Source organism: Hemisphaericaspora subhashii (genome assembly GCF_019202705.1).
Source record: "Hemisphaericaspora subhashii strain CBS 10753 chromosome Unknown scaffold123, whole genome shotgun sequence".
Taxonomy (NCBI): Eukaryota; Fungi; Ascomycota; class Pichiomycetes; order Serinales; family Debaryomycetaceae; genus Hemisphaericaspora; species Hemisphaericaspora subhashii.
This window is the reverse complement of record NW_026057359.1, coordinates 26384-37521: the sequence shown is the minus strand read 5'-3', so window position 1 is coordinate 37521 and position 11138 is coordinate 26384. Positions and strand designations below refer to the sequence as shown.

The 11138-nt window shown below is 34.5% G+C and overlaps 4 protein-coding genes across 4 annotated transcripts; 1 reads left to right on the top strand and 3 right to left on the bottom strand. All coding sequences in view use genetic code 12, as the record gives it.

The window, feature by feature from the left end:
* Positions 1-912: 912 nt before the first annotated feature.
* J8A68_004677 (Arf family guanine nucleotide exchange factor) lies at positions 913-1273 on the top strand (the record flags this gene model as incomplete). The annotated part of the gene is made up of 2 exons (XM_049408661.1): positions 913-915; positions 998-1273. 2 exons carry the CDS (start codon positions 913-915, stop codon positions 1271-1273), a joined length of 279 nt encoding a protein of 92 aa, XP_049262054.1.
* A 375-nt stretch (positions 1274-1648) lies between these two features.
* On the bottom strand, positions 1649-3373 carry PRS (putative proline--tRNA ligase; the record flags this gene model as incomplete). The annotated part of the gene is made up of 1 exon (XM_049408660.1): positions 1649-3373. One exon carries the CDS (start codon positions 3371-3373, stop codon positions 1649-1651), a length of 1725 nt encoding a protein of 574 aa, XP_049262053.1.
* A 4647-nt stretch (positions 3374-8020) lies between these two features.
* J8A68_004675 (phosphatidylinositol N-acetylglucosaminyltransferase) lies at positions 8021-8638 on the bottom strand (the record flags this gene model as incomplete). The annotated part of the gene is made up of 1 exon (XM_049408659.1): positions 8021-8638. The coding sequence occupies one exon, from the start codon at positions 8636-8638 to the stop codon at positions 8021-8023; it is 618 nt and encodes a 205-aa protein (XP_049262052.1).
* Positions 8639-9038: 400 nt separating this feature from the next.
* J8A68_004674 (transcription factor TFIIIB subunit) lies at positions 9039-11132 on the bottom strand (the record flags this gene model as incomplete). The annotated part of the gene is made up of 1 exon (XM_049408657.1): positions 9039-11132. One exon carries the CDS (start codon positions 11130-11132, stop codon positions 9039-9041), a length of 2094 nt encoding a protein of 697 aa, XP_049262051.1.
* Between the last annotated feature and the right edge of the window lie 6 nt (positions 11133-11138).

The following is an 11138-nucleotide window of genomic DNA, read 5'->3' as shown; positions in this document are numbered from 1 at the left end:
AAATACTGAATCGATTGATTTCTATTCAAATATTATGAAAATTGAATATATCAAGTTATGTAGAATGGTTCTCGGTTAGGATGATTGAGGTTAGGAGGTTGTGACTAATACAATCAAACAGTATTGATGGAATGGATTTGGGATTGGTTGAGTACTATTGTAATGTTTCTGGAAAAAGAAAGATAGAAAGTAAAAAAAAAAACCGTTTCTCTCACAGGGAAAAGAAAATTTTGGTCAAACAGGAAAATTTATTTTATTGTATTCATTCCCTCCCATTTTAAATTTTTATTTTACTCTCATTCAATTTCTCTCACTTAATTTTTATTTTTAATTGGTAGCGTTGACCTGGTGCACTTGAGGCTGTTAATACATAAAGTTCTATCCAAAACTATGAACTCTCACAACTAACCAAGACTATTGATTTTCTCTGTTTCGCCTATATACAACTCTCTACTTACCAGTACTGAGCAGCCAAAAGTGTAACTCGCAGCATACGACTTTATGAATGTACCGAAGCCTAAATATTATTATCCCTCTTTTTTTTTTTGGGATTCATTAAATGAACTTTACGTGAACAAGAGTGTCTTTGAGTAGATGAATCTCATCAAGTACAAACTCTTTCCTATGTGGGGTAGGTAATGCTATGGGAACTGCTGTCGAAGATCCATTTGCCTTAGTAGTCTGAGCTTTCAACCACAAGGGTGCGGCTTGTTTGTCCTTATCGCTACCAAATGCGTGGTTTATTTTTTTTTTTTTTTGGTTCCTTTCATTCTAAATTTTTCATCAACGCAACGAAAATTTCGAACAACGAACAACGAAACAAAAATATGAACCAAAAAAAATTGAACTCTTGATAAAACAACTTTACCCAATTTTATCATTTTACATTACACACAAATTATATATACAGCAATGGTATGTGCTACTAACAGGTGGAAAATTCCATAAAGTGGTTTATATATAAGCAGATTTCAATACTAACTAACTTTCTTTCTAGTCTTCTTCTTCAGTTCAAGCTCCAGGTGGTTTAAGAAGTGCAGCCAAAAGAAAGTCTACTGCTGACAAGAAGGCTCAATCTTCAAACGCAATGCCATTATCCACAAGATCTGCAGGTGCAGGTGGTTCTTCTTCTACAATGATGAAATTGTTCACTGATGAAGCTCAAGGTTTAAGAGTTGATCCTTTAGTCGTATTATTTTTAGCTGTTGGTTTCATTTTTTCAGTTATTATCTTACATGTATTTGCAAAGATCACTGGTAAATTCACGTCATAGATACATGCCTAATTACTTCTTTTGAAAATGTACCATTAGTATGAAACTGTAGGGATATAAAAAGGGAAAAAGATGAAAACGGAGAGGAAAGAGAGCAGGTTGAGAATTAAGAGAGTACTAATCAGGGATTATACTTTTACTTATTCTCTATGGTTTTGTTTAGAATGCTAGTGTTTTTTTTATATATATATAACGATTAATTGTGGGAACTCATACTGTATGATTAGTTCAAAGCATTTTATCCAATTTGCTGCTTTTAAATTTATTTCATTAAACCTTTTTGTCTTTTTGTATTGTCAATTACAACTTTAATATATAAATATCTTTGTGTTATTAAATCTTATTATTCTCTGTCTAAATGGTTCTCTACTTACATTACATATCCTGTAATAAACTATTTACAACGGTAACCAACCCATCCTTATGTACAATATGTTTAATATCATTTCCTTTGTCGTCATATTTGACTTCCCATTCAATCTTATCCTTATACGCTTCAAATGATTGTTTCCATTTTTGATCTTCTCCCAATAATCTCTTTCCTCTAATTTCAATTTCAACCATTGGGTATTGTTTACCTAAAATCACACATAATGGAATACCTAAAGTATTGGATTCACGTATCTTCTTTCCAAACGATACTGAATCACGATTATCATAACGATAATCAATTCCTTGTTTATTCAATACTTCAAAGAAGTCGCCAAACTTTTCCTGGTTTTCCTTACCCACTTCAACTACAGTAACTTGCCATGGGGCAAGCGTACTTGGCCATACTAATCCGACGTCATCACGATATATCTCAGCTGCAGTGGCAATAATTCTACTAATACCAATTCCATAACAACCCATCATAATTTGCTTTTGGTCCATTCTGCCGTCTTCATTAGGTGCACTGATTTTACAAGACAAAGGTTTGGAATACTTATCACCCAAGTAGAAAGTATGACCTAATTCAATAGCATGTTTAGAAGTTAAGGTACCGTCTTCACACATACCACAAATCTCTCCTTCTTCAGCAAGAACCATTGGAATATCGGTTAAGGTAGTCATTAAAGATCTATTGATGAATTTTATTGGGAAATCTGGGAAATTCGATCTTGAATGCAATCTAGAATCCATGACTCTAATTATATGCTTGGAAATTAATGTTTCTTCGTTTGAAAATTCTTGTAAGATTTCTTCCTGGTTGGATATTTTAAGATCAATATCTGGTAATTCTTGTTTAACAAATTTAGGTTCAAGAGTTCTTGAAGTTGGATAATATGCACAAACTAAAGTAGATTTATCTTCTGTCATGAAATATCTCACTGAGACTTCCCCCAGTTGAGTCTCGTCAACCGATTCGGGGTATGACAAAGTTTTTTCAACATTTGAAACATGATGACATGAATCACAGGTGAAAACGGTATCTTCCCCCGTCTTATCAATACAATGCCATTCGTGACTTAAAGAACCACCAATGTCACCCGAATCAGCAGCGGCTTTAATATAAGGTAATTTCAAATCCTGGAATATCTTATGATATGCCCCCACGACCTTTTCATAACTTTCCATTGCTTTCGCTTCACTAATATCAAAACTATATGCATCCTTCATAAGAAACTCCTTTCCTCGAAGTAATCCACCTCTTGGACGTTTTTCATCTCTAAATTTGGGATTTATTTGATATAATAAAACCGGTAACTCCTTATAACTACTTAAATTCCTATTTACATATTCAGTGATTTCTTCTTCAGCAGTAGGAGCTAATAAATATTCATCATTATTCAATTTAAATAATTCTCCACCACTACTCCATCGTCCAGTTTTTTCCCATAATGTTCTATGACTCAATAATGAAAGACTCAATTCCTCAAATCCAATCTCATTCATACGGGTACGAATAATATCACTTATCTTATTCATGATGGTGAGTCCCATCGGACCCCAATTCACTAATCCAGCACGAGGATATTGGATTAGTCCTAGTTTGGTGAGGACTTCATGTGTAGGTATGGTTTTTGAATATTTGAATTTCGAGAATTGGGATCCATAAAATTTTGGAACTGTTTTGAGAGCAGTTGTGGTTGTTGTAGTTATGTATCTTTTGTTAATCATCTATTTTGTTGCATTCAGGGTGTGATGGAATATAATATGGAGTTTATATCTTGGGATTGAAATTTTTCAGTATTTTTTTCTCTCGGTTGTAAGTACCCTGAGTGGATGAGAGTGCGAACTGTATTGAAATGTGGAGACATGCAATGAATGTTATTTAGAAACAATGTGGTCAGGTTCGTTTCCCTCCGAGTTAATTAAAGGTCTCTCTATAAATCAATGGTGACTAATTGATTAATAAAAGTTTATTCGCCCTGGACATTGTGATTTTTTTGGACCAACTCAGCAAAAATAACAAGCAAATATAAAAAGTAATCTGGTGGTAATCCCCTTGCTTCGAAAGGACTTCTGACCTGTTTCCACTGAACTTTACAAGAGAAGGATTCGTTCTGTTCCATTGCTTATAGGCAAGAAGATATTATTGTTGGAGAATAATTTGTCCCGTTAATCTTTTGGTTTTTGAGTGGGAACTTTTTTTTTTGCAACCAACGCAGACCATCAAGAACCAACAACATAAAAGATGAAGCTACTCTTTCTATGATTCACTATAAATTGCGAGATTCAGTATATGAGAAATTTTTAAACCACCTAGTCCCCGTCGCAAAGCAAATGATTGAAGTAATATACAAAGAGACATCTTAAATTGATAGGATAAACTAATTATTTGACTAAAAAAACTTTCTTCGATACATTACTACAAAAATTGAGTTATAATATTATGAGTAAATAGTGCTACCTTTATCTGGATTGGTCTACAAATGAACCCAGAAGCAACTGAGTATACAAGATGGAAGACATTATATTGGAAGCAGCAATTTAATCCTTCTTTACCAGATGTACTTTATAGTGAACTTTACGATGCTGATTGGACATAAGATGCAACCCAACGGAACGGAGCATTTTGACATTCTTATTTTATGGAGTACGTTTGGTACTTCAATGAGAGAATTATTTATTTTGACTAAACATAATTGATAGTATCTTGGATAAGAACTACTTAAAAGAAGTCCAAGAGGTAGAAAACCAGTGGAAACATTCACGCTCTCAACGCAGCTATGTAAGCAACTACATTAAAATACCTCTCTTATATGGATTGAACATTAGTGTTCGTCCCTTGCATATATCCGTTATTAATACGCACAAATTGTATGGCAAATTGATATAATAGCTCAAAAAATAAATTTATATCGTTCTTTTTCTATGAAACTCTCATAAGGAGTCTCTTATGGAAGAAACAGTTAGTTGAAGGATCTCTAATGTCAGCAACGGGTTGCAACTTTATGTTTGGTTTTGTAAGCCCGCATTCACCGTTCACCAATTCTGATATCCATTGAACGAGCGATTGTCCATTAAACAATTGAGTCATGTTTACACCAAGTTCAATTTACTTTAATGTCAATTAAATAATCAGATATTTAAATTGAGGTAATCTGGAGAAATATGAAGTAGTGTACTTCTTGAATACTTCTGTATGGGATACTTCAATATTAGGTGACTACAATTTTGCAGCCATTTTCTCCCTGATGAGACCACACATCTAAGAAGTAAATTGCACTAGTCCCTCCACCAAAATCTTTGAGCGAATGTCTTCGATCTCAGTCCATAGACCCTCCTATTATCAGGACACTCGCCACCTTAAACCATTTTTCGTAAAACGAACGACATTTTCTGTATCATCTGTTTGCGTCAACCCAATTTTTTTCTTACATGAAGTGGAGTTGTCTAGGCAATGTAGCAAAAGCGCAAAAGACTTTTTTAGAGAAATATCACTAAAACGAATAAACCCTCCTTAACAAGAATTTTATGGGTTCCGTCTCTGGTGTTCAAGCGGTGTTTTCGGTGATAAGGTATGCAGATAGAATTCCCAATTTGTGGAAATATGAATTTTTGTGTAAGATTTTGATAAGTGAGGTTTTCTATTTAAAGGGCTTTGCAGCCAATTTTATGAAACGATTTGAGCACAAACAAAGACTCTTATATATAATATTACGGTAGCTTAGAGAGAGCTAACAATCCCCTTGTATTCTTATGACTATTGTTGGCCTAATAATTGATACTCTAACAATCGAAAGTGGGTTTCTCGGAGGATATTTTTCTTTTCTTATAACTTCTACTTATTTGGAAATAATATAATTGTGATGTTTTTACAAGTTCTAACTCTTTCTGTTTTCTAGGTTTAATATGGGAATAAGTTTGTATAAGATTTGTAAAGATTATACACAACTGTTCTGATGCAGGTCAATTAAGCATATAGAATGGGCAAAATTTCTCCTTGATGAAGTTGATACTATTCTTAAAGAAGCGAATCTTATTCCAATGGTTGACAGCTATAAATTTTAGGAAATGATTACTATTCAAGTGGCCATTGGGTATCCTAAGTTATATATGGGAGTTGTGTAAAAAAATATGGGAGTTGTAAAACTTCCAAATAAATTGGAAATCTTTGTATGAATTGAAGAAAACTGACAGTTTGCAGCCAAATTTCAGCCAAATTTAAGGTAAAAAAAAAATAAAACACTATTGCCCCATTTACACATCCAAAAATTAAGCAATCGACTCAAAACTTCTCTTTCACATTCTCAATGGATCTGACATTCACTTATACTCATTAAATTTGATTTATACCTTCAGAAACAACAAGATATTTGACTAAAATAAAATCGAAAGGCTGATAATTTTGTCTAGAGTTGTAAAAATTCCAAACTCCAAAACTCAACAAATGGAGGGTTGGCCGAGTGGTCTAAGGCGGTAGACTTAAGATCTACTGGACAGTGTCCGCGCGAGTTCGAACCTCGCATCCTTCATTATTTTTGCCATTTTTGCATCCTACATGGTCTATGATTGAAATTATAACAATAGAACTTCAAATTGTTTCATATTGTGCACCAGATCTGGGTTTGTCGGATAAAGGGAACATCCAAGAAAAAATTGACTTTAAGGTTTTAAAATTTTTTTTCGCTATAGAAAAAAGGAGTCATCTTTTAGACATTCCAAACGGGATCTTGCATTTTTGACTAATGACTAGACTAGAGGTAATCAGAAATGAATGGTCAAATAATAATTAAGATATCAATATTTCTAATGCCGCCAATGGCCAAAAACGGGAATATGCATGAATTAACCCAAATCAAATGATTTCCATATGCCACCACGGTTTGTTTGAAAATATTCCTACGTTGTCGTACATTGAACACACCAGTGGAAATCAAATATGCCGCATCTCCCTGACACGCCTGGACCATCCTTTTCCTTAGAAGGGGTGTGTGTTCGGTAATGAGGCGATTTTAAACACGATGACTAGAAATTTAAATGGAAAAAGTCGGAAAAAATGTTTCGACAAGCTCCGTGATATTTAGGGAGCTAAAAATAAATATCAGGCAACACTTCGTTTCATGGATATCCTGACATTCCTACCAATTTGAACAGAGTGTGTGGTTTGCCACATCTCCTTGAGGACACATATCTTTCCTCCAGCCCTCTTTACATATCCAGTGACGTGGGATGAGTTTAACAACAAACTATTCAATATACGAAAACGTGCCTAAATAATACTGACCTCTATCTTTTCTTTTTATAGATATCAAGATATCAAGCAGCTGTGACCCAATCGGAAAATTGAGTCATGACTCAGGATAAATTCTCAAACGATGAAAAATTTTTTTGGTCGCCTATCTGGTGACGTAAATTTCTTTTTTCTTTGTTGCCCGACTAAAAAATTTAAAAAATAATAAAAAAGGAAAAAATTCTGGAAATGTTCCGGTTGCAGCCAAAACTAATAAGGCAAAAAAATTAAAAATAAATTATTTTCTAGCCCTTAGAATCACCCGATTCACTTTGACATTCTAAAACAGTGACGCGATGGATACACGTTATACTTCTGGCTATTAACTCATCGAGGATGATTTAATTTTAGATTTAACCACTAAGAAAAACGATGATTTAAGTCGCCTGAGGATTAATTATTTAATTGAAGTATAAATATCCCTTAAATTTTCCATATTTAAACTTTACTCTTCCTCCCCTCCTTTCTATTCGTTTCATCATCATCATCATCTAATAAGTCTTCTAATACTTATACATACACACATTACATATAATAAAACAACTACAAATGCTACTTCCTAATCAATTTGCCAATCCAGCCGTATTAGCTACCACTTTGCGTATGTTTGCCAGAAGTCCACAAGGACAAAAAGCAATGGCCGCTGCTGCATTCTATACTGTAGCCAGTTTCGGTGTTGCCAGCTTTGCTGAAAGAAGAAACATTGGGCATGTTTTCAGACAATTAGGTCAAAACTAAACACATTACTACTACTACTACTACTGCTACATTAAATCACTAACAACCCGTTCGGAATTGTTTTTCTATTTTTTGTTATTTCCACACATTACTACATTTTACGATTACAAACATCAACAACAACAGGTACATTGTTATTGAAGCTGAAGCTTTTCAACAAACTGGTTTGTTATGAAATCACACGTCTTTTTTTATCATTATTATTATTATTTTTATTGTACATTAATTGGGTTGGGAGTTTTTTTTATGTATTTTTAATATCATTGTCTACTTTGGAGAGACTACACACTTTATAGAATAATACACATACACAAGGTTATGAAATCAATTCAACTGTAAAAACTTTTATATTAAATCTGCTTCAATCCTTTTCCAGGAACTCTTCTCCAATATCTATTGGTACTACCAAATAACAATTCTCTACTTGATTTCCACACAGTTAATAAAATATCTTTCCTAGGTAAGAATTCCGGAAATACCACTTTTATAACATTGTCCCCTTTTCCTGCAGTTGATCTAGTCAACACACAAAGATAAAATATCACTTGTCCATAGCCATGAAATCCTTCATGAATCATTAAATCGATCATATCTTTTATAGGAATGAAGGAGTCAGTTGAATTTTGAAATCTCCAAGCCTTTTTAGTTTTTAATTGTACTCCAAATCCTCGTATAACTATAAGTGTATCTTCTGGTGTTTGTCTTAGGAGAATTACCAGTAAGGCTAATGATAGAATTATAACATATGGGTCCCTAATTGTGTGTGTGACGTTGGAAGTTTTCAAATAAGAATTTCCTATAACAGCGATTAAACTGCATCCTAATATGACCAGTAGTAATGACTTATATTTATTTATGAAATCCTTTTCTTTATGATTAACTGTAAACTTTAGTAAATTTAATGATTTTAAATTCGATTCATCCAATGATGGAGTAATCTCCAAGTTATAATCTTTCGGGGAGGACATTGGGCTTAAGTGTTGTTGATGGTGATGATGAAGTTGGGAGTTGGACGAATCTAATCTTACATATATATCATAATGAAAATCAATAGTGAAATATTCTTCAAAAAGGAGTAGAAAAGAAAATAGGAGCTAAATGGGTTTTGAAAAAGTTAAATCTCTCGATAATCTTTAAATCTCTTCAAAAAAAATAAAAAATCTGAGTCACAATAGGTCACGTGAATTTTTGCAATTTTCTTATTGTTACTGTACAATGTATTACACCAAAAGTGTAATTTCGCAGACTCCTTCTTACTTGACTTTACATAGACAGAGAATCAAAGGCACTATATGAATACTCATACATGTCAAATACATAAAACATTCGTCTATTACACAAAATACACAGATAAAAACTTTCAAAGATCTAACTTTGTTTTAGAATTTCTTCATTTTCTCTTTGTTTCTTAATTTCATCAATTGACCCAACCACCATTTCATTCTTCCGTAACTCTTTAAGTTTTTCAGCTCTAGACATTGGTTTAGCCCCAGTTCTAATTTCAATTTCTCTTCTTCTACTAGCTTCAGCATCTTCCTTCAATGCCTTTTCTTTTTCCATCATAATCATACTCAAACTTTGTTCATGTTCTAATCTAACCTTTCTCAATTCTTCATTATAATAATCCAAAGTTTGAATTGACTTACCGGTACTTTCACAATATTCGTTAAAATTAGTAGGAAGTTTTCTCTTTAATGCCATTTCAACCACTTCAGGATGTCTTCTTTCTTCAAGTACAAACTTCGCCTTGACTTGTTTTCTGGTTCGATAGGGGAATAATTGAGATATCAACGAGAAATCAGTACCAAACATACTAATAGCCTTATAGAATTGAACCAATTCTTCTGGGGTCCATTTTTCAGTATGCGTTCGTTTCCCATATGTAGTTGATGTTATTGGATTGGCAAAGGGATTAGATTGTTCCACTGATCTACCACTTGCATCAGCACGAGGCTTAACAACAACGGCAGAATCTTCATTAAAGGATATTTTACCATCAGTCATAGTTAATTGTAAACTAGGAGCTGATTTTGGTGGTTCATCTTCATCTAAGAAACTCTTTTTGCTAGGGCCAGGTTTGGATTGGTCTGGTTCGTCATCATCAACTTGTTCACCTCTCTTTCTCATTTCTTCTCTTTTCTGCTTTTCATTAATCATTTTTGCTTCTTCCAACGAAACCCGTTCGGCTCTTGCGATCTCTCTTGTTCGCCTTCTTTCATCTCTTTGTTCACTGAGGGTCTTTTTTGCTTCTACAACAAGTTGGAAGTTTTCACTCACTTTCCCAACTGGTAATGTTGCTTTACATAATTCCGCCATTGTCATTTCTTCAACATCAACCTCCACTTCTCCAAACAAGTCAGCATCTTCATCCTTAACCTTTCTCGGCAATTGATATACACTGGAGATTGTAGTGATCAAGTTCTCAGGTTCATCAGGTATGACTTCCGCTTCTATGATATTTCCCTCCGCGTCAACTACTCGATCGGGTTGTTCTTGTTTTGGCGCATCTTTTCTTCTAAATTTTCTTAATCTCTTAGAAATAGGATCAATTCCAACCACAAATTCGGCACTTACTCCTTTTTTGCTTGTTTTTGGAGATCCAGGAGGAGTGGTTCCATCTTTCGTTGAAGTCAGTAGTTGTTGTTGTACTGGATTTTCTTCAGGAGCAGGAGTATGTTCCTTAGTCGTAATCGCAGTACTTATTACCGACGCACTAGAAACTGTTCCCATACTACTAAGCACGGACATTCTCTTCATAGCAGCCCCAGTCCGGCTTTGTGCCAGGGATCTTCTTCTTTTGATAGGTTTTGCGATTGGAATTCCAATTCGTGCCGGGATATGGGTAGAAGAACCAATACTAGAATCCTCTAATGGATGTTGCTTCATAGATACTGAACCGGATCTACTACGGATTCCTGGGGGATGTATGCCTGATAATCTCCTCTGACTGAATCCAGAAGAAGATTGTCGACGACTTCTGGTGTTGGAATCCATTGTCGTTGGTTTGAATATCAGTTCTTCATCGTCAGATATTACTGCCGAAGTCAGTACAGGTGGTGGTGGTGATTGGTGTTCTAGCTTTTTGGAAGCATCTTTAGGGTCGATATCTTCATGTTCTTCATTGTTGTCATTTTCTTTTTCTTTGGTGGTGGTGGTAGTTGGTGCGTCACTTGATAGTGTTAATCTGAAAGCAGGTTTGCTTGCATTATCTTCTGGTGCTTGGGTGAGAGGTATCTGCGTACTTGGAGGTGATTCTAGATATGGGATTGGTGTTTGTGACTGATCTTGTTTGGTTTCAGGTTGTTGTTGTTGTTGTTGCTTATAATCAATTTGTGATGCTGGTGGTGAGGCTGGGGTGATTGATTTTTGTGTTCCTGAAGAAGTTGGGGTTGCTGTCTTTCTTTTGATTGCTTTCTTCACTTTTGGAGTGAAGTGAGTTGACTTCTTAACAATACTACTCATACTTAG